Here is a 22,933-nt window from a genome sequence, read left to right as displayed (position 1 = left end):
TTCAAGGAGAAAAATAGGGAAAATTTTGAGAAATGGAAAAAAATATATATTATTTCTTTTGTATCCAAGGAAAAATTGTCCCAAATTCCCAATTAGTAAAGATTTCTTTTTGTAAAGAATATTGTACACAATATTTCTTAAGTTAATATATTATTATAATATTAGATTTTCTTATAAAATAATAAAAGTGGTTGAAAATATCTTTATGAATATTTTAGCTAGATAAAAGTCATGAGACGAAGATAAACTTATAAAGACTATAATCAAGATATACACGTCATACGAACAAATAAATTATAAATTGTATTTGTTTTGAAAAATGTTTTTTTAAAATCTATAATTTATTATTATTATTATTATTATTATTAAATTATTTTTTGTTGAGAGAAAAGATAGTATGAGTCCCAATAGATGTTTTAAGTGATTCACAACATACAAGGAGTTGCTCGTATTCTATTTTCAACTTTTTACAAAATATATTTTCGTAAACAATGATCCTCGGTTCTGCACTATTAATTGTATTAAGTAACATGAAAACAAGTGAGACTAATAATAAGGATTTTCTAAATAATGTGTACGAAAATAATTCTTAAAAAATAATTTTAAAATAACTCTTAAAAGTAGTTGACTTTCATGACCAATGTATGTATGCGAAGTCAAAGTTTTCATGTCTTGAAATAATCTGTATGTAACCTGTAAGAAATTTATTCTAAAATAACGTGTACGTAACCTGCTCATTGAAGTAGTCAAAGAACATTAAAAGCCGATACACATTCAAATCACTTCCTCTTATATTGACAAGTAGGGAGGAAGTATCGTATCCCGAGAGAATTATCATGACTATATAATGAGTCATATATATGAAAGAAATACATCAAAAGGAGTAAGAAAATTGAAGGAGTTCTGTTTAGGACAAGAGGAGAGGCTTTTATTCCAAAGAAGATGTGGCTGATCATGAAGGTTTTCCTCTTGCAAATTTTAGTGTTTCAACTTTTTGGTGGTGACATCCATTGCCAAGCTTCAATCCGTCGGCACACTTTTGTGGTAAATACTTTATATGATTCTGGCCTTAATGCCACCTTTTGATCATAATATTTAGGGAGCAATATGACTCTCATTTTCTATCATCAAATCCCTTACCTTGGTGTCGTTGAGTCGTTCATGCATAATTTCTAATTGGTTATACACTTATATAAATGGATCGATGCAACTATTCATGCATGTAATATTTCTTTTGGGATGAGGTTGCATGGTTAACTTTTAATTGGTTGCAGGTGAGGGAAGCTTCATATACAAGGCTTTGTAGCACCAAGGACATCTTAACAGTAAATGGACAATTTCCGGGACCAACTATACATGCTATGAAAGGAGAGACGATCATTGTTGACGTTTATAATAGGGGAAAAGAAAATGTCACCATTCACTGGTAGGTCCTGAACATGTCTTAGAGAAATAGCGGTGGCAGCATGCCTACATGGCAAACATTCTTTTATTTTTAAGATGGGGCTGCAATATATTGCTTTGCAAACAAAGTCAAATGTAAAACAATACTTTAGGGTTATTTGGTTCAATTCCATTAAAATACAATTGATGTTGCTTGTTACTATGATAATATGTTGCTGCATGCCATCTTTTGTTAGTTCGAAAATAAGTACTAGTTTTAACGTATGGTTATTGTTTTGCAGGCATGGGGTGAACATGCCTAGATATCCATGGACAGATGGTCCTGAGTATATCACACAATGCCCAATTCAGCCAGGGTCAAACTTTAGTCAGAAGATCATCCTTTCCTCTGAGGAAGGTACTTTATGGTGGCATGCTCATAGTGATTGGACCCGAGCCACTGTTCATGGAGCTATAATTATCTATCCTAAGAAGGGAACCAAGTATCCTTTTCACAAACCTAACGCAGAATTTCTTATCATATTAGGTATAAGTGTTGTTACTTTTAAATGTTAATTTACATATTATGAATTAACCCATAAAACAAAATCTAAAATTATTGGAGTTGTTAAAATGCAGGACAATGGTGGAAGAGTGATGTGAATGCGGTTCGAGATGAAGTGCTTGCAATTGGAGCTGATGTCAATGCCTCTAATTCTTTATTGATAAATGGACAACCCGGTGATCTACTTCCATGCTCAAAATCAGGTACAAATTAAGTTTAACTTCCCATTTTAAAATTGTAAACGATTTCATTTTCTTGTATGTTGATCATATTACTCTTTCTTATTAACATCAACATATTTAAAGCTTAATGCTAAGAAAGAGGAATATAGCTATGAGGATGGTAGAGCCATGATTTAACACATGAGAAAAGGTTAGTCATAATATAATTTTGAACAATGGAGCCAAATTTATACCCCTAATCAATCACTTCATAATTGGTGGATCCTCATGGAAACTTTTTCTTTTCATTTTGGCTAGTCATAAGTATACAACTTTCCCTTTCTAATTGTAGGCACATTCAAGCTAACAGTGGATCATGGAAAGACATATCTTCTTCGCATAATCAATGCTGCGTTGCACGAGCCTCTTTTCTTCTCCGTTACCAAGCATAAAATGACAGTGGTTGGAACAGATGGTAGCTACACGAAACCATTGACCCAAAATTACATCACAATATTTCCTGGCCAAACCTTTGATGTCTTACTAGAAGCTAACCAACGCCCGGATCACTATTACATGGCGGCTATAACTTATTCCGAAGCCCCGACAGGTTTTAATATTTATGATAACACAACCACCACAGCTATTGTACAATACAGTGGATACTACACTCCATCTTCACCTCCCTTCTTGCCTCATTTACCTGCATACAATGACACAAATGCATCGCTTCAGGTCATGGCCGGCCTCCGAAGCTTAGCAGATGCGGAACATCCTTGCAATGTCCCATTGAGCACGAGCACTAACCTATTTTATACCGTTTCTTTAAACTCGTACCAATGCATCAATGATTCATGTTCAGGGGTCAATGGGACGCGGTCCGCCTCAAGTATAAACAACATAAGCTTCCATACCCCTACAATTGACATATTGGAAGCTTACTATTATAACATCAGTGGTGTATATGGAGATAAATTTCCTAGTGTTCCACCACTGGTGTTCAATTTTACATATGATTATCTTCCATTACTCTATCAGTTGCCGAGCACTGGAACAGAAGTAAGGGTGCTCGAGTATAACTCCACAGTGGAGATTGTTTTTCAAGGGACAAACTTGGTTGGAGGGACAAACCACCCCATTCATCTCCATGGACACAGTTTCTATGTTGTTGGGTGGGGATCTGGGAATTTTGATGAAAATAAGGATCCTTTGCGCTACAATCTGGTGGATCCTCCCCATCAGAATACCATCTATGTTCCTAGGAATGGTTGGGCTGCAATCAGATTCGAGGCATCCAACCCTGGTATGTTGCAAGCACTCATGTCCTCTATTCAAAAATAAAAATAAAAAAACCCTTGAAACTGTCAATCTTAATATTACAATTAAGTTAGGTGTAATGTTGTGTATTTTCTCTGTTGTAGGAGTGTGGTTCATGCACTGCCATATAGAACGCCATCTGAGTTGGGGCATGGAAACTGCGTTCATAGTGAAAAATGGTAAACACCCAGAAGCTCAAATGCTGCCCCCTCCATTTGACATGCCGCCATGTTGAAGCTGCAAAGAAATAACATGCCAAATATTTCATTGAATATTCATATTATTCAGCTTTCATGATTTCTTTTATGCTCATAAGAAGAATAATGTAAAGTTGTAGAATACAGTGTCTAGGATTATTAACGTCAATTTCTTGGATTGTTAAAAGTCTATAAAGATAATTGAATTTGAATAATTTTTGAGATATGCTATGGTGAAATTTGCCACGAAAGTCTTTGATTATGAAAAAGAGAATTTGATGTTGTGTTCTTGTTTCAACCTTAATTAATTTCAATATGAACAACTCATTAAATGGGATAGTTTAAAATTATCTTGATTTGACAATTTTTATTCCGATTTGTATTAATAATATTTTAAAATTAGACTATGATCTAAATAGATACTTGTGAAAAAGGTCATGAAATGGTTTGTTTAATTTTTACTGCTACATCGGCAAATATTTTGCAAATAATATAATTTTTATGAAGTCTTATACACTTGAGATAAAGTCTGTTTTTATTTATTTATTTATTTTAAATAAAAATAAATGCTTTTTCCTAAAGTTAAAATAATTTGTATATAATTTATATTTTCACCTTCTATTTTAGTAACAATATCACAAAATCTACACCAAGATAAAGGAAAAGGAAAAAAATAATAATAAATCACCGCTCACAAAAGAACTCCAAATCTGTTTTTTAGTGATTTGATTATTTTTCAACTCCCATTTTTTATTTTACATTAAAGTAAACCCTTTCCTGCTTCCTTAAATTTAAAACAATAAAGCAAATAACTGAATTTTGTAAATTGAAACATAGGAGTTGATCATTTGAATTTATGGTTTAGTGAAAAGACACTTACCAATTAACTAAGTTGCTGCAATTGACCAAACTCTCCAAGTCCAAGTCAATAAATTAAGTCGGCAGGCAGGAAAGTTGTAAAGCCCTGAGGGGTGCGCTAAAAAAGATTAAATAATTAAACTTTGGTCTTATGGACTTGGAATATTCCTGCTCACATTCCAATGCTATTGAATTAAGAAATAAATTAATAAATTATTCATTGACCTTGTTTCATTTTCTTCCAACAACGAAAGGAATATCGGGAAAAAAAAAGGGCAAAATCGAGTGGAGCGACGCGCAGAGCAGGATTTAAAAAAATGGCCGAAAATATCGCCGATATTTCGGTATTTATCGGTATTTTTACCAATGTTTCGGGAAATTTTCCGATATTTCCTACCAGTCCAGCCCGCGCACAGGATACAAAATCTGTCCAACTTTTTTATTTGCAGCCAAAGGTTGTGTTTTTCAGCCTCGCTCAAAAATCGTGGATTTAGGGTTCGTGAAATTTAAATCCAACGGCACAAAAGCAAAGAGACCGAGTGGGGGATGGATTTTCTTGGGAATCAAACGGGGGTTGCAAAAAAATAAAAATAAAAATATGATTAGATTAGTACCTGCGAGAATTGAGAGTGGCAGAGGAAAATAGGGCCATTTTAGGGATTCTCTCGTCTTGAGGGCAACTTCAGAAAAGGCCTTCTTGGTGACCGAGTGAGAGAAGTGGGTGGCCCTTCTGATTTTTTGATTGAGTAGAAATAAAAAAAGAAAGAAAAAGAAACAAATCATGATAATAATTTTCCTCTCTCTAAATAAATAATTATTAATTATCGATTTTATTTTGATTAAATCACTATCATATATTGAAATTTCGATTTTTATTGCCGGTAGTTTATAAATTAAAATTAATTTAATAAAAATAAATTATTAATAATTTTAATTATTTAAATAATTTAATATTAATAGAAAAAGTTGTTATCATATATTTTTAATAAAATATAAGAAATTAAATCTCAAATAAAATCTTTTATATAAATTAATTTAATTTTTTATTTAAAATATAATAAAACATGTTTTAATAAAAATATTAAATTTTTTTAAAAATAAATACCGTCTTCAACAAAATAGGCTTCCTTTATCTAATAATATAATGGAATCACATCGATTTTCATGTTTTTTTTTACTAAAGACTATTGTAATGTCATATGTATTATATTTATGTATAAATTATTTTTATTCCATAAAATCAAATATTTCTTAACTCAATTCTAATTTTCTAAGTGTACAATTCCAAAATTCATATTTTTTATTCTTAAAATCCAAATATTGTAAACTGTTTACCAATATTTTTTTCTTTGATCATATTTATGTCAATTACACTTATAAAATAACTTTAATATGTATATTCTTACTTATTTTATCATTCTTTAGATTTTTTTAACATTCCCATCAATTTTGGATAATTTTTGTCTCATTAATATTTGTGTAAAAATATCCACCAATATTTCTTCGATATTTTCAATATATCAGTAAAATCCAAGTACCGATATATCCGTGTTTACCGATATTTCAATCCATGGGCATGTCCTAAAGTTGATGAAGTAATGCATGACAATATCAAAAGCGAAGATAGGTGGAAAGAGGCCAAAAATTCACGCCAGCTATACCTAATAGATAGAGTTAAAGGAATAAATTTGGGCATGACCTAATTATACTTTATAAACACTCAAAAATAATTGTAAAGAATTAAATCCCAAAAAATAAATAACAATAAATAAAATTTCATGAATTAAAAAATAAATTAATTGTGATTAAAATGTTTTTTATTTGTAATGTTTTTATCCATAAAAAATATTTTGACATTATAAATGATTTTAAAAAGAGTCACTTAGTATTTAAACGTAAATTAAAAAAAATGTTCAGAAATTATTTTTAAGTGACTTTTTGGATTTTTAAAAGTGATTTTCAAATATATTAAAATTTTATTTGGACTGACTTTTAAGAGTTAAAAAAAAAAATTAAGTTGAATAAAAGTTTTTATACCTATTTAATTATTATTTTTAAAACTTATAACTTTTAAAAAATGTTTCATATTGAAGTCATAAAAATGTTATTTCTTATAAGAATTTTATAATTCTATTTTTGTTTACATAAGAAGTTCTTTCATGTTTAATAAAACTTTTACAAATCAACATTACCCCTTAAAAATTATTACTTTAATTTTGATTTTAATTTTCAGTTAAAGCAAAAATATATGAAGCTATCCCGAATTTGACCTTACCATCCACCTAATTAATTTTCATAAGAAAGTGTTTTTTAAAAAAAATATTTACAAGGGCCTTTATTTAGTTATTTTTAAATCATTCCCAAATGAAATTTATAAGAAAGAAAGAAAAAATTTTCTCCCATATTAGAAAGAAATACAATTTTCAAAATGTGGATTGAAGTGATTATAGAACTTTGTTACATATTTAAAATTAGGATCTCCTAATTACTCTTCTAATTTCTTACATCTCCAATTTTCAATATTCGTTCTTTATCTAAAATCTAACCTATAAAATGGTTGTCCACTCATAATAGAGGACATGAAATATAATTTTGTTTTAGGTAACATCAGATTCAATGCATTAGAATCAGAGAGTGAGGATCCAGATTTCTCCTCGTGTATGGTATTTGATAGTGATCCATATGAAGTTTGTTTCTAGTCAAAACATTTTTATTATCTAAAATTCTAGATGATGTTTGTTTTTTAGTTGAATAGAAAAAAGAAAAATGTTTGATTTTTTTTTATTTAGTTAAAAATAACCTATTGATATCAACCGACATGACTAAATTGAATATATTGATAACAAGTTCACTTTAGTTAATATCAACCGCAGATATAGGATTAAAAAAAGAAAAAAACTAATATATATATATATGTATAAACTCCTCTAGCAAACCCAATGATTAAACCTAAATAATAATATTTTTAATACTTAAGCTATATTCATATTTAATATTTGGTTTTAGTTTTACATTTTTACTTTATTTTATTATTAAGTCCCTATTTTTAGATTTAATATGTTTTTTATTTATTTAATATTTTCTCTTAATTTTTACATATTTATATCAAATGTTAGAAGATGTCTTTCTATATAATTGGATACCATTTTTTATTTTTATTTTTTTGCATAATTACCATATATTCCCCCATGGTTGACACACCATCTAATAAGAGAGCTTAACATGTTCTAGCCATTTTAATGCATAATTACCATGTCCACACGTTGCTGCACATGCCCAAAAAGTCAATCAAAGTTGACTTCTAGCCTTGACTAGCTGCCACCAGTTGTCCAACCTTACTCCAAGGTTCATTCATCTTTCTTATTTTATGAATTGGTGTGAAGATAACTCTATATAAAGGAAGGAATGCTGATTGAAGAAGAGAGAAAAAATATGATGTAAAATAGAGTAGTGGATGTAGAAATGTAGGAATAAAGAGGAAGAATATACAGTCTTATTGTAATTCTTAATTTTTATTTATAAAGGTTATTTTTAGTTTTCAAAAAATGCAAGGGAAAGGAAAAAAAATAAAATTGTGGAATGTTATTTTCCTTAGTTTGGGTGACATGAAAAATATGATGGAAAATACCAAAGAAAATTTTGTAATATTTTCCCTATTACTTTCCTTAAAAATTAGTTAGGAAATAAGAGAGAGAGAAGGAAAAGTTGGAGGAAATTTTATCAAGCTCACATTATCTTCTTCACCGAGTCTCCAATTCACCTAACTTCCTCTTCACCAGTGGCACGCAATGGCTTCCCACCACCATCGACCCTTTCAACAGCCACCACCATTACTTCAACCACCTTCCAGTGCCTCTAAAAACCAACCTTTTTTTGGTATACAAGTTCCCATGTATGAATTGCATTCTTCAAATCTAGTCAATGTGTTCGAATCCATGTCTCCGTATCAGTTATGGAATGAATTTCTCTCTCTTAACTTCACACCTTGACGTTTTATAGATGTAGGTCTTCTCTCAATGAACCCTATATTATTTTTTTCATTTTTGGAAATCTAAACACCTGAATTTTGTAGATATGGAAATTTTGATGCTACTCTTTGGAATTGGATTTGAGTGTTTCTCTTGTGTTTGCATTTTTTAATTCTTGTGCTTCAATTTGATTTTAAATACAAGAATTTTAATTTTTCATTTCATACTGCAATACTTAATAGCAACAATAAGGACAACATGTTTGAGGAATTACCCATAAGAGAATTTAACACACCGATGAAGCTATTGCTATAACCAAATAAAAATTAACTTAGAAAGCCCCCCAAAAAAAAAGGGCATGCAGAACAACTATAATAATAGTGTTGTGGATTGGGTATGAGAAAATTATAGAAGAGAGAGCATTCTTGATCTGGTAAGTTTGCAATTGAATGGGATTTTCAACAAAGAGCAAGATGTCCTTCTGCAAGCCTTTTATCATACCTTATTAGGATTTGTCTTGTTATAGCTTTTGATGTTAGCTTGGGCAGTGAAAACTTCATGAATTAAAATTATCAACTTGTCCTCTATCACTAGATAGTTTCTTTCTTAATAGAAATGTAGTAAGTATTATTAGCAAATACAACTTGGTTTTGGTGGTATAGTTTTTCCTCAATACTTTATTATCATGATAGAACTTAGTAAACATCTCTTAGATCAATTATGTGATGTTTACAAATTCCCTATTAAAAATTCTAAAAAACTTATCCAACTTTAGAAGACTTCTTACTTAATTAATGCAAAATTGATTTCATATGTTCACAAGACTATTCTCTTTTGTAGTAGCTCTCTAGATTATTCTTCCAAAATTTCCTTTATTGTGGAAGTCTTTAGTGCATGAATGTAGTTAATCCAATTGAAGCATTGTATTGAGAAGGTGCTTGAGATAAGCCTTTGTATTGCGCTAATAAGTAATTCCATCAACTTCAAACTTGGTTACTTTCATTTGGCCCCTAAATCTTCAATTTGCATTGTTTGACAGCCTAACTAGCCTTGGATAATAGTTCATAGGCAACCCTATCGGTAGTTGTCCCAAATTATACTAGAAAAGGATTTCCACATACTATTTGTAAACCTCCTCGACAACAAAACTTGTCATGCCTGTGCCATTGGTTCTTTCTACTTGAATTACTCTATTTTGGTAGTATAGTGAAACTAGAGATCAAACTAGTTTGAGTATTTGGCTTATGGCAACTTCAACCTAGATCACTTACCAAAAGTGTATTGGCAAACAAACCTAAGTAGTAGAGGAGTGGGACAAATATAATTGCTTGGATTTTGGAGTGTTGTGGAGAATCTGGGGACTTTGTGAGTCAAATCATGCTCATCCAAAGCCAACTTAGCTGGGCTACAGTTTGGTGTTGGAGGCTTAGAGCCTAACTTTTATGGCTTTATTACAAATTAAAAATTGCTTATTGTATAAGCATGATATAAAATTTAAGATCATGGGAGTTAATGATTACTACTCAAAAAGTGCTATTTGATAGCTTATAATTAATCCTTTTAAACACTTTTGAGTAGTAGTTTTGGCCTTTTAACTCAATTGGCATGTTAAGGACCCTTGAAAGCAATTTTAATCACTTTGTGTAAGTTTTGGTGTTTTTGTTAGTAATTTGATCACCAAAGCAAGTCAAGACTGAGGAGAGCTATGAGGAATCTTGGGCAAAGCTTAGAAGTCATTTGCCAAGAGTAAATCCTGATTGCAAGGAGAAAAAGTAAAGAGAATCTGTCATGAAGCATATTCTTGATGACAGTCGTAGCAGCCACTTTTGGAGCACTTTCTGAAGTCCAATTGATGCATTCTATATACCATTTCAAAGCTCAGGAAGTCAACAATCCACTGCTTCAAACGGTGTGCAATTCGGAGTTGAAACGAAGAAGTTGCAGCCATTGCAAGCCAATCACTCCGAGCTGAAGGAAGCATTTTGCAAAGTGCTGCGAAATCACCCTTTTGTTGCGAAGTGATTCCGCAGCCTTTTTGTACAGTAGGGTGTATTTCCTCCTGAAGATGCCCGACATATACCGCGAGAGGGAAGCTTGGAACCTCAAGGTGGAAGCCAACTTCGCAGCCCTACGAAGATAGCATGTTGTTGCGAAATATTTCGCAGCCCCTCTTGAGTGTCTGTGAAATCTCGCAGACACCATTTTCTCTTGCGAAATGGTTCCTGAAGCACCCCGATATTTGCTACCGACATTGGGAGATATTTTACATCAGATTTTTGTTGTCTAAATCCCAAAATACTCCTTGTAAGCCACCAATTACATGATTCCTTAGCTTTTAAGTTAGTAAAAAGAGTAAATATCTATGTAATAATTAGTTTTATATTATGATCATATATATACCTCTTGGGAGCCTGTTCTCAAAGAGGAGTTCCTTCTGTAAAAGTTTGGGTAAGCAAGTAAAGTTTATTTCTTTCTACTGCCTTACCTTCTCACTTTGTATTTTTATTTTATTTCTAAGTTATGAATTCTCTGAGGAGTTTTCCCCAGAGAATGAGTAACTAAACCTCTAGTTCCTTGGAGCTAAGGTTGCCGGGGAAGGTTCCAAGTGCAAGAATGCAAAGCTTTGTGGTTTTAGCTATTAATGAAGAGGAAGTGAAATCCTTTAATGATTTCTATGTTTTTAGTTAACTTAAAACACCTTAGAGTCACTTGGGCCAACACTTGGTAAGGCAAGTGATTTCCAACCATGCAAATGCACTAGTTTACCCCTTGCGAGCCTCTGGGAGGTGACTTCAAGGTAGGATTTTCTAGAATAGCCAACACTTGGTAAACTTTTGGACTCCAAGGAGACATCCATTAGTTATCTCTTACGAGCTTTTGACGGGTAATCCAAGGTTAAAGATCACCTTGAATGGCAAGTGCTAGGTGAGAGGTATGAGTCATTGCAAGATGCATCAGTGAGAGAATTAAAGTGAAATCTAATTGAAGGAGTCTCTGTACAACACCGGTTAGAGAATTGACTATATGTTGAATCTCTAACGCGAGGAAATGAACCATCTGACTAGAGCCGTGTCTTTTGCATGAGGAACCACCCCAGTGAACCTAACTCTCCAGGGAATGCTTTTCTTCCTAAATTATTCCAAACTTCTGTTATGTTAGTTAGTTTAAGTCTAAACCTTTACCAATCAAAGTTTGTGTTTTACTTCTTAAGCTAACCATGAAATGAAACAAAACCAATTCACTTGGAATTGGTATCATTGATAGCTTGTTAATCCTTCCCAGTGAACGATCCTAGAGTCGCTATACTATACTAGCTTTGTCTTTGCTACCCTAGTATATGGTGTAATAGATTATAAATTTTGTTGATTACTCCCTCAATCAAGGAGTACCAGCTGGACATGAATCAGCTGAGACACCAAGTGGGCACGGAATCAGTTAATAATGATGATAATATAATTTCAAGTCACAAGCACCCAATATGTCAATAATACTACTCATTGACTTACTCTCAACAAGCAAATAACCCACAGGTCTGCTCCTACACATTATTTTAAAAAATTTTAATTGTATTATTTGTAAAAAAAATTATTTTTATCTAAAACAGTTTGATCATTTTGGTTGTATGGTCAATGTGAAGAAAAAAATATATAGACTCAATATTTTTGTCTAAATTGAGTTAACTAAACTGAATCGAACTGATATTAAGTTGGATTAGTTTGAGTAAATAAATAAATTTGTTGTACTTTAGTTAAAACCAATCAACTCCTATTTGATTCTTGGATTGGTTAAAAACCAACCTAGTTAAATGTATCTATCCCTAATTTTGTGTTCTTGTCCTAGAACAATAAATCCATTAGGTTGCCCCATATACTCTTAATTTATATAACCATTCAAAGAAAGATAATCTTAACATCCATTTGATAGATTTCAAAATTTATTATGGAAACTAATAATATCAAATTTCTATTTGATGTTCTCTAACTAAAGCGTAAATATCAAATTACTTAAATCCCTTTTATCTACTTAATCTATTAATATATGCAATATTTCTTTTCAACTTTTTTTTCTAAAAAATAAACTATATATTCATGGATAAAAGATTTTTCTATTTAACTCCTACCATATCACCTTGTTTCATTGTCTTTATTATTAGATTTTCCATTTTAAACTTTTTTTTTTCTTTTGAAAACTATTTGTTCTATTGTATTTTGAATCTTTTATGATCAAAGATTTAAAAACTTACAACATTCGTTGATTTAGTAATTTTTTTATATTTTAAGTCTAAGAAATACAATTGTAAACCCACATTTTTCATGTGCGTTCCTACTTGGTGATGAAATTTGTTTTTATTGTAAAAAACTAATTTTTTTTTTTTGAAAAGTTGGAGTCATCACTTATTATTATTATTATTTTTTAAAAGAGAAAACAAAATAAGAAATAAAGCCTTAGTGTAACTCCATTTTTAAAGAAAAGATGTGTTAGCAAAAACTGAATCTGAATTTAGAGGTTAGGTTACCTATTGGGAAGTTACCATAGTAACACTTTTTTAAGCCTTAAAAAGGTTTTTACTAAGATCGTTAAAGGGAATTATGACAATTAATTAATTAATCATGGATATTGGAAAAAAAGAATAATATAAGTATATGGAGTAATGCAAAAGCAAATTATAAGGATATGCAAAAATGATACATAAGAAATGCATAAAATAATTTATTAGAAAAATTTTATTAATTCAAATATCATAATACAATTTCCAAAAATTTTCAAAGAATTCTTTTAATATTAACACCAATTTCAATTAATGATTTGAATTTATTTATTCACAAGGCTTCAATTTATTACAGAAGATTTGATTTAATTTACAAGAAATGATTTTTGTTTACCTTATGAAGAAGAGGGTAAATTTTACTAATTTATTTTAAAAAGTGTTTTGATTCAATCTTTATTTATTTTAAAAAATTTCTACAAACTTAAAGAAAAATATTTACAAGTTTATAAGAAGGAATTTCAACCCAATTTATTAAAAAAATATTTTTTTTTTATTTTACTTAGAAAAAGATTTTTTATTACTAATTTATTTAGAGAAAGAATTTCACAAATTGATTCCCAAGGATTCCAATTTTATTAAGAAAGAATTTTTGGATTTCATCTAGAAAGAGATCATTAGTTTATCAATATATTAAAAAAAGGTCTTTCACTTCTATTTAAAGGTTTACTTATCCTATTCTTATTAAAAAAATTCTTTAAGACCTTTATTTATAAAAATTACTTTTAATCCCATTCTTATCAAGGAAAGAGAATTTTATTTAAAAATCAATTTTTGGATGATTTTATTAAAATTAACTTTTTGGACAATTTTATTTAAAAATCATTTTTTTTTTGGAAAATTTTATTAAACAAATGAATTTCTAGACCGTTTGTTATTAAAAACAATTTTTTGAATTTTTATTAAAAAAAATTAGATTCCTCAAAAAACATTTATCTAAACTTTCTATTAAGAAAACTTTTTTTTATTAAAAAGAATATTTTTTGAACTGTTATTTCATTAAAACAAGATTGCTAGACTGTTTCATTTATTTTATTTTATTTTATTTTATTTTATTTGAAAAAAGATTTCTGAACCTTTTATTTATTTATTTATTTTAAAATTATGAATTGTTTCTTTTATTAAAACAAAATTTTTGGACTATTTTATCTTAAAAAAGATGTCTAAAACTTATTTTTATTCAAAGAAATTTTTGGGTCCATTTTTCTTATTTAATGAAAATGTCTTATTGGATGTATTTTATTTTTTTAAAATAAGTTTTTTGGTTAACTTAATTTATTAAAATCTAAAAAAAGATCAACATATAATATGAAAATTCCAAGCGAAATTATCTAAAGTCCAAACAAGTAAACTCGACAATCAAGAACAATTACTATAGAAATAAAAAATGACTAAAGAAATAAGAAAATGAAAAGGAGCATCTTACCCATTTTTTGAATGCAATATGGAATAAGGGATAAGGAGAAAGAATCTTACCCATTTCTTGAATGCAATGTGGAATAAGGGATAAGGGGAAAGAATGAGATAATAATAATAATAATAATAATAATAATAATAATAATAATAATAATAATAATAATAATAACAATAAATAAATAAATAAAGAAATAAAAGAAAATGGGTAAGATAAGAGAAAGAGAGAGAAAGTGAAGAAAAGAGAGAAATAAAGGGAGAAAAGGGATCGTAGTCTAATAATGGCTCGCCGATGGTGTGGTGAGTATGGGGCAGCCGTGGTTATGGATCTTCAAGGTGAGAGAGAGAAATAGGTAACAAGAAGAAAAACAAAAGGAGAAAAAAAAGAAAAAAGAAAATGGAAAGATGGGGAAGGTAGGTGACAATTGGAGATGCGTTTGGGAGAGAGGGTGGGTAGAGAGAAGAGAGAAGAAGAAAGAAAAGAAAGAAAAACAAAAAGGAAGGAAAAAAAAAACAAAGAAAAAAGAAGGAAGAGGGAAAAATAAGAAGGAGAAAGGATGCGTTGTAGTTGCACATTAGTGGGAGAAAAAAAAGGGGTGAAAAACAAGGAATGAACAAAAAAATAAAAAGAAAAAAAGAAAAAAATAAAGTAAAAAATAAATAAATAAATAAATAAATAAATAAATAATATTAAAATAATAAAATAAAATAAAATAAAATAAAATAAAAAGTGAGAATGGGTTTGGGGTAAATTTTGGGATTTATAAATATGTCTATTTTCAAAAGAGTTCACAAGTGAAGTGTATAAACCAACTAAACAAAGTGGGCTCTACTAAAGTACAAGAAAGATCACCAAATTTGTCTTAGTAAGACACAAAACTCTCTAAGGTTATCAAATGTGCTCAGTGATATACTAATAGAGAAACATGCAATATCTATGTGGATCTTAAGAGAGACTCTTTTGAATAAGGTAGTGACAATATCTATGTGAAACACTAGGGACCTTGCTATCCAAATGAGGGAATGAACAGGTGAACAAGAGAGGGAAGAAGAAAAGAGAGGAAACTAATGATTAGAGAAAAGACTCAAGGCTAATAAAATAAAAATGAAAAGAGGTAGGGTAATTAGGGCATGGACACTAGAGGAAACACAAAGAAGACCCAACAATTAGGGTGCGACTCTAAGAAAACCTAAAAGAAATTGGACAGTCAGGGCTCGACTTTTAGAAAAAATTAAAAGGTTGGATAGTGAAGATAACTCTGGGAAAACATGAAAAAGTTGGACAATCAAAGCATGACTATAGACCCTCTATTTTGTCTTCCTCGCACATGTCGTTTATGGCAATTCCCTGGTGGCCCATTAATACTCGTGTAGCCTATCTTTTCTAAGACACCTCGGAGACTTTGGTTGAAGGATTATCTGACCCCTTATTGTGACCCTTGGCAGCCCTAACTTAGACTTAGGCTTTTCTTGCTTTTTTTTTAGGATAGCTTTTAGGCACCCTAGGCCCACTTAGGTAACCCTAGGCCCATTTAGGTATCCCTAGGCCCATTTAGGTACACTTGGCCCATTAGGCATCACTTTAGGCCCATTTAGACACTTTAGGCCCACTTAGTTACCCTAGGCCCACTTAGATCACTTTAGGCCCATTAGGCATCACTTTAGGCCCACTTAGATCACCCTAGGTCCATTTAGGTAACCCTAGGCCCATTTAGGTACCCTAGGCCCATTTAGACACTTTAGGCCCACTTAGTTACCCTAGGTCCACTTAGATCACTTTAGGCCCATTTAGACACTTTAGGCCCACTTAGTTACCCTAGGCCCACTTAGATCACTTTAGGCCCATTAGACATCACTTTAGGCCCACTTAGATCACCCTAGGCCCATTTAGGTAACCCTAGGCCCATTTAGGTACCCTAGGCCCATTTAGACACTTTAGGCCCACTTAGTTACCCTAGGCCCATTAGGCATCACTTTAGGCCCACTTAGATCACCCTAGGCCCATTTAGGTAACCCTAGGCCCATTTAGGTACCCTAGGCCCATTTAGGTACCCTTGGCCCATTAGGCATCACTTTAGGCCCACTTAGTTACCCTAGGCCCACTTAGATCACTTTAGGCCCATTTAGGCACCTTAGACCTACTTAAGCACCACCCTAAGCCCACTTAGGCACCCGAGGACGATTTAGGCACTTTAGGCCCACTTAGGCACCTTAAGTCAATTTAGGCACCATAGGCCCTTTTAGGCACCTTAGGCCCATTTAGGCACCCTAGGCCCATTTAGGCACCTTAGGCCCATTTAGATAATTTTTTGCATGGGCATGGTTTGCATGGCTTGTATGACTTGCAAGACTCGTTTTTGTAAAATCACATTGCTTGACTTTTTTTTACCTTTACATTTTTGTTTATTTTATTTTATTTATTATTTTGTATATTTCTTCATTTATTTTATTTTCCTATTATTTTATCACTTTTCCAATATACTTGTCTTTACTTATTTAGTTTAATTTAATAATTTTGTTTAAACGTTTTCATTATTATTATTATTATTATTACTATTACTTTATTAACTTTGAAATTTTGCAGGAAGTCCACCAATAGAAAGTGAAGATTGGAGTAGGTAGCTACCATATAGGTTCCAAGAGTAGACATATGGAAAAAATGAATGGAGCCATGTTATGGGGAAGATTCAGCTTATGTATGAAAAAAGAAATGATGAGCAACAAAGAAGGTAATGTAATTTGTCTTTTGGAAAAAGAATCACGTGATAATGGAAGGAGGATTCAGTAGTGTTTTGGGTCAAAGCATATTTTAAATGGAAAAGAAAAAGAGATGATATATTTTAGGAAGAATTGAGGTGGCATATTGAATAGACAGATTGTATTTTGCAAGAAAGAGAGTAGGGGGAATTCATGGAAGGAAAGAAAAGTCAACTCACATGCAAAAGAGAGAGGAGGATTTTTTAGAGAAGAGAGCTTGAAAATAGAGGGAGACGTTTGAGGAGAAGAAAAAGAAAAAAGGAGAGTTCTGGAAGAATTTGGAGGGATTTTTTTATTTTTTAATGAGATTCAAAAGAAAATTGTAGACAAGATCACGTTTTCGGGTGGAACTTCTAAAGGACGCATAGGTTGATTCGGGGACTCTTTGTGGTGAAGGAACACACGAGCCAGATCGAAGAAGCAAACATAACTAGACTGAGAAGAAAAAGTGACACAACCGTGAAAGAGGGTAGCTGCAAGCAAGGTCAGTGTTCTTTGACTTCGTTTTGTTGGATTTAAAATGCAAACGAATGTGAATATATGGTCAGTCCTGATGTGAATGATGCTATTGGCATGTTTTTATTTATTTGTTAAAAAAAGGGAATGAAATCATGGACTGTTATAATAGGATTTAATGTCTTTCGGTGAGTGTTTTGTTGGATTTAATGTATTTAGATGAGATGTGTTAATGATTGTTTGAACAAAATATAAATTAAGTTAGGATTTTTAGTTTTTTTTTGGTTTTTGAATTTATTTTATTTTAGTTATCATTATTATTATTGCTAATCTCATGTTACTTTTTGTAGGCATTTGTCTTGGATGATTCGGGATGATAGTTTAAAAATTGGATGTTTTATTCGTTTTGGATAATTTTGTGATGTTAATGAAAAGTTGAAATATTCTGCAAGTTTGTTTTAATTTTTAATAATTTGGATATCAATGAAAAGTTATATTGTGCTTATTTTTTTTTAGCCTTGGGATAATTCCTGATGATTGTTTGAATAAAATATAAATCAAGTTAGGATTTTTAGTTTTTTTTGGTTTTTGAATTTATTTTGTTTATTTTATTTTAGTTATCATTATTATTATTGCTAATCTCATGTTACTTTTTGTAGGCATTTGTCTTGGATGATTCGGGATGATAGTTTAAAAATTGGATGTTTTATTCGTTTTGGATAATTTTGTGATGTTAATGAAAAGTTGAAATATTCTGCAAGTTTGTTTTAATTTTTAATAATTTGGATATCAATGAAAAGTTATATTGTGCTTATTTTTTTTTAGCCTTGGGATAATTCCTGATGATTGTTTGAATAAAATATAAATCAAGTTAGGATTTTTAGTTTTTTTTGGTTTTTGAATTTATTTTGTTTATTTTATTTTAGTTATCATTATTATTATTGCTAATCTCATGTTACTTTTTGTAGGCATTTGTCTTGGATGATTCGGGATGATAATTTAAAAATTAGATGTTTTATTCGTTTTGGATAATTTTGTGATGTTAATGAAAAGTTGAAATATTTTGCAAGTTTTTTTTTTAGTTTTCAATAATTTGGATATTAATGAAAATTTATATTGTGCTTAATTTTTTTAGTTTTGGGATAATTCCTGATGATGATGAAAAAGTTTGAATTTTTAAGTGTTTTGATAATTTTTATGATAGCTTTGTTCAAAAATAAAAAATAAAAAGTTGTAATAAAATAAATTATTTTAAACATTTTTTTGGTCTCTTGGATTAAAATATAAAATAATTGTTTATCTTATTAAAAAAAAATTTATTATGTTTTAAAAAAATAATAAATTTTTTTTTGTGCTTTCTAAATAAAGAGTTGTGGAAATCCTCCTCTTGTAAATAAAATAAAGTTTAAAAAAAAATTATTAAAGGAAAATTTAAATTATAAAAGATATTCTTACAGAAAAAAAAATCATCAAATATATTTTTTATAAGGTTTTATTATTATTACCATTATTAATTAATTATTATTATTTTTTTTCTTTCTCTTTTTTTTTGTAAATGAATTTTTTGAAAGCATTTTCTTTACATGAAATTAAAGTCTTTTTTTTTTAAATAAATTAAAACTTCCTTTTATAAAATTCATTAAAACTATTGAATCAATTATTATTATTATTATTGTTATTATTAATACTCATAAAATATTTCCTTTATAAAAGTGATAACATTTATTTTCTTGTGAATAAACTTTCTTTTAAAAAATATTTTTTTGCATGGAATTAAAGCCTTTTTTATTTAAGTAAATTGAAACTTCCTTTTGTAAGATTAATTAAAACTATGGACTCAATTATTACTATTATTGTTATTATTATACTCATGAAATATTTCCTTTATAAAAGTGATAATTACATTTATTTTCTTGTGAATGAACTTTAAAAAAAAAAACATTTTCTTTGCATGGAATTAAAGTCTTTTTATTTAAATAAAAAAAATTAAAGCTTCTTTTTATAAATAAAATTCATTAAAACTATGGAATCAATTATTGTTATTATTATTATTATTTTTAATACTTATGAAATATTTCCTTTATAAAGCCTTCTTATTTAAGTAAATCAAAACTTCCTTTTATAAATACAATTCATTAAAACTATCGAATAAATGTTTTTTTTATACTCATGAATTTTATTTATTTATTTATTATTTTTTATTTTTTTATTTTTTTTTACGAAAGTAATAACATTTAATTCTAGGCTATATTTGTGTATATCAATTAGGGAATTAGTGAAACCCTTACATCTTGCTAAAACTCATCTTTACTGCCACCCTGCCACTTATTGAAATCATATTTATTTTATTTTATTTTATTTATTTATTTATTATTATTATTATTTTTTTTAGAAATTATATACAAGATGTGTGCGATAATTAATGGCTTCGTATACTTTGATTATTTTTGCTTTGCTAATTAGATAACAAGAATGATAAGATTTATGTTGTTTATTATTTATTATCTAACCCCTTAAGACTTGAGGAAACATGTTATAAATTATCTATGCTATCCAGGTACGTCCCCTGTCATCTACCTTCTAAATTCTGTAAATATAATTATCATTGTGAATTATACCTATGTTTGAGAATGCTTGGCATGTTTTGATATTTGTTACATCATTTGAATATTCATGATAAAATGCATGCTGAGTGATATATTGTCTAAACTAACAATTGATGTTTCATGATAGTGCTTAAGAAGTGGTTCAGGTATGTACCCTAAATCTTCTATATGATTGTGGTTGATTTTCTTGTTAACATGTTATTTTTTTTAAAATCACCAAGCTTACTTAGGTATCTATAATTAATCGATTAATTGTCACATTTCCCTCAACTTAGTTAGTAGAGACCTCTATAGGGCTTAGAAGGGTGCTACCTTTTAAAGGTACTTTCCTGATAGGTAACCTGATCCCCCTACCTAGACTCGGGTTTTTCAAAGACATGCTTTTCCAAAAATTATGGAGTCACATTTTAGGGTTTTTCTTTCTTGTTTTATTTTCCCTTTAAAATAAAAATAAAATAAGTGGCGACTCCGACTTTTCTTAAATCACTTTTCCAAAATAAAAAGCGAGTCTCGCCGATCGGGTGGGGGCGCACGTGAAAAATGCGGGTCCACAATGACACTAATAGAGACAAAAAGAGGCTGAATAGTCCGGGTATGACACTAAAAAAACATAAAAGAGGTTAGATAGTCGAGGTAGTAGAAAACATAAAAAAAGTCAGATAATTAGGGTGTGACACTAACAAAGACATAAAAAAGTTAGACGATTAGGGTGTTATACTAAGAAAACATAAGGATGCCAAACAGTTAGGGTGTGACACTAAAAAAAACACAAAGAAGTTATATAGTCAAGGTTAACACTAAAAGAAACCTAAAAAGTCTGAATGGTTGGGGCACAACACTAAAAAAAGATATTGAAAGATCAGACAATCGGAGCACAACAATGGAGGAAGCATAAGAAGGTCGAATAGTTAGGGTACGACACTAAAAAAGACATAGAAAGGCTAGACAGTCGAGGTGCAACAATAGGAGAAGCATAAGAAGGCTTGACAGTTTAGGCACAACACTAAGAAAGAAACATAAAGAAGATGGACAGTTAAAGTGCAACACTAAGAGGAGCATAAAAAAGAGGTTGGATAGTCAAGGTATAATACTAAAAAAAAAAAAACATGAAAACCAGATTGTTAGGGTGCGACAATGGGAGAAGCATACGAAGGTTGGATAGTCAAGGCTTGACATTAAAAATGATATAGTTAGTGTAGACTCTCCATTTTGTCCTCCTAGCACATGTTCTATTAGGTATTTGTTCGATACTTTATAACAATTCCCTGGTGGGCCATTACTACTCGTGTATCCTATCTTTTCTAAGCCACCTTGGGGACTTTACTTGAGGGACTTATCTAACCCCATTGTGACTCTTGGCAGCCCTATTTAGACTTAGGATCATTTAGGCACCTTCGGCCCATTTAGGCACCTTAGGCCCATTTAGGCACCCTAGGCCCATTTAGGCACCCTAAGCTCATTTAGCCACCCTAGGCCCATTTAGGCACCCTAGGCCCAATTAGGCACCCTAGGCCCATTTAGGCACCCTAGGCCCACTTAGGCACCTTAGGCTCATTTAGGCACCCTAGGCCCACTTAGACACCTTAGGCCCACTTAGGCACCTTAGGCCAATTTAGGCACCCTAGGCCCACTTAGGCACCCTAGGCCCATTTAGGCACCCTAGGCCCATTTAGGTACCCTAGGCCCACTTGGGCACCCTAGGCTCACTTAGGCACCCTAAGCCCATTTAGGCACTCATTTAGCCACTCTAGGCCCACTTAGGCACCCTAGGCCCACTTAGGCAATTGCATGGATGCATGGTTTGCATGGCTTACATGGTTGCATAGCTCGTATGGCTTGCATGTGCTTGATTTTGTTTTTGTTTTTTATCTTTCTCTATTTATTGGTTTTATTCATTTATTTATTTATTTTTAGGAAATCGCATGAGCTTAATAATCATATTCGTTTTGTTTTTATTTATCTATTCATTAATTTATTTTGATAGAAAGTTGCTTGAGTTAATAATTCATTTTAGTTTTGCATGTGATCTATATTTTTAATTTCGTTTAAAATTGCATATTTTGGATTTTTAATTCTTAGTTACGCGTTTTTTTATTTATTATTCTAACCCTTAGTTTTCTTTTATTAGTATTTTTATTTTCCTTTTCCTTTGTTTTTATTATTTGTTTTGCATGGGATTCCACGTGCTGCATATGGGAAAGGAAAGGGAGCATGCATGGGAAAGAAAGGGAACACCATTTTAGAAAAGAAAATTGAAGCAGTCGGTGGATTGGAGAGAGAGGAAGAGAGAAAAGGAAAGGCAAAGAAAAAAAAAAAAGAAAATTGGAGAGAGAGGAAGAGAGAAAAGGGAAGACAAAGGAAAAAAAAAAAAGAAGATTGGAGGGAATGGAGGGTGATTGGAAGAGAAGAAGGAAGACCTTTCCTGCTGTCTCTTCCATCATGGTGGCTGGAGAGGGGTCTGACAGAGGATTGACAAAAGATTAAAGAAAAAAAAAAGGAGAAAAGGAAAAAAGAAAAGAGGACGCACAATTGAAGAGGACAGTGGCATCATTCTAGAGAGCGAGAGGGCTAAGGGGCGTGGCAGAAGGATTTTTTTTTTTTTTTTGTGAGATTCCAACTACTGTTCGGGGTGAAATCAATCTGTATTTTGGAAGAAATTCGGGCTGTTGTTCGGGGTGAAATCAGTCCATGTTTTGGAAGAGGTCA

The 22,933-nt window shown here is 30.8% G+C and overlaps 1 protein-coding gene across 1 annotated transcript; it reads left to right on the top strand.

Annotated features, from left to right (window-relative positions):
• Positions 1–855: 855 nt before the first annotated feature.
• LOC100248240 (laccase-15) lies at positions 856–3,847 on the top strand. The gene is made up of 6 exons (XM_002271677.4): positions 856–1,044; positions 1,275–1,426; positions 1,686–1,930; positions 2,023–2,151; positions 2,462–3,412; positions 3,531–3,847. The coding sequence occupies exons 1-6, from the start codon at positions 943–945 to the stop codon at positions 3,659–3,661; spliced, it is 1,710 nt and encodes a 569-aa protein (XP_002271713.1). The 5' UTR covers positions 856–942; the 3' UTR covers positions 3,662–3,847.
• Positions 3,848–22,933: the final 19,086 nt, after the last annotated feature.

Source organism: Vitis vinifera, chromosome 18 (assembly GCF_030704535.1).
Source record: "Vitis vinifera cultivar Pinot Noir 40024 chromosome 18, ASM3070453v1".
Lineage (NCBI taxonomy): Eukaryota > Viridiplantae > Streptophyta > Magnoliopsida > Vitales > Vitaceae > Vitis > Vitis vinifera.
The sequence above is the reverse complement of the archived record's forward strand: the minus strand, read 5'-3'. Positions and strand labels throughout refer to the sequence as shown.

What these genes read in the sequence shown, in the direction of transcription:
- LOC100248240 (XM_002271677.4), top strand. Translation starts at nt 943, where the DNA reads ATGTGGCTGATCATGAAGGTTTTCCTCTTGCAAATTTTAGTGTTTCAA. An exon ending in TCCGTCGGCACACTTTTGTG is followed by an intron (nt 1,045 to 1,274) that starts GTAAATACTTTA and finishes AATTGGTTGCAG; the next exon opens with GTGAGGGAAGCTTCATATAC. An exon ending in ATTCGAGGCATCCAACCCTG is followed by an intron (nt 3,413 to 3,530) that starts GTATGTTGCAAG and finishes TCTCTGTTGTAG; the next exon opens with GAGTGTGGTTCATGCACTGC.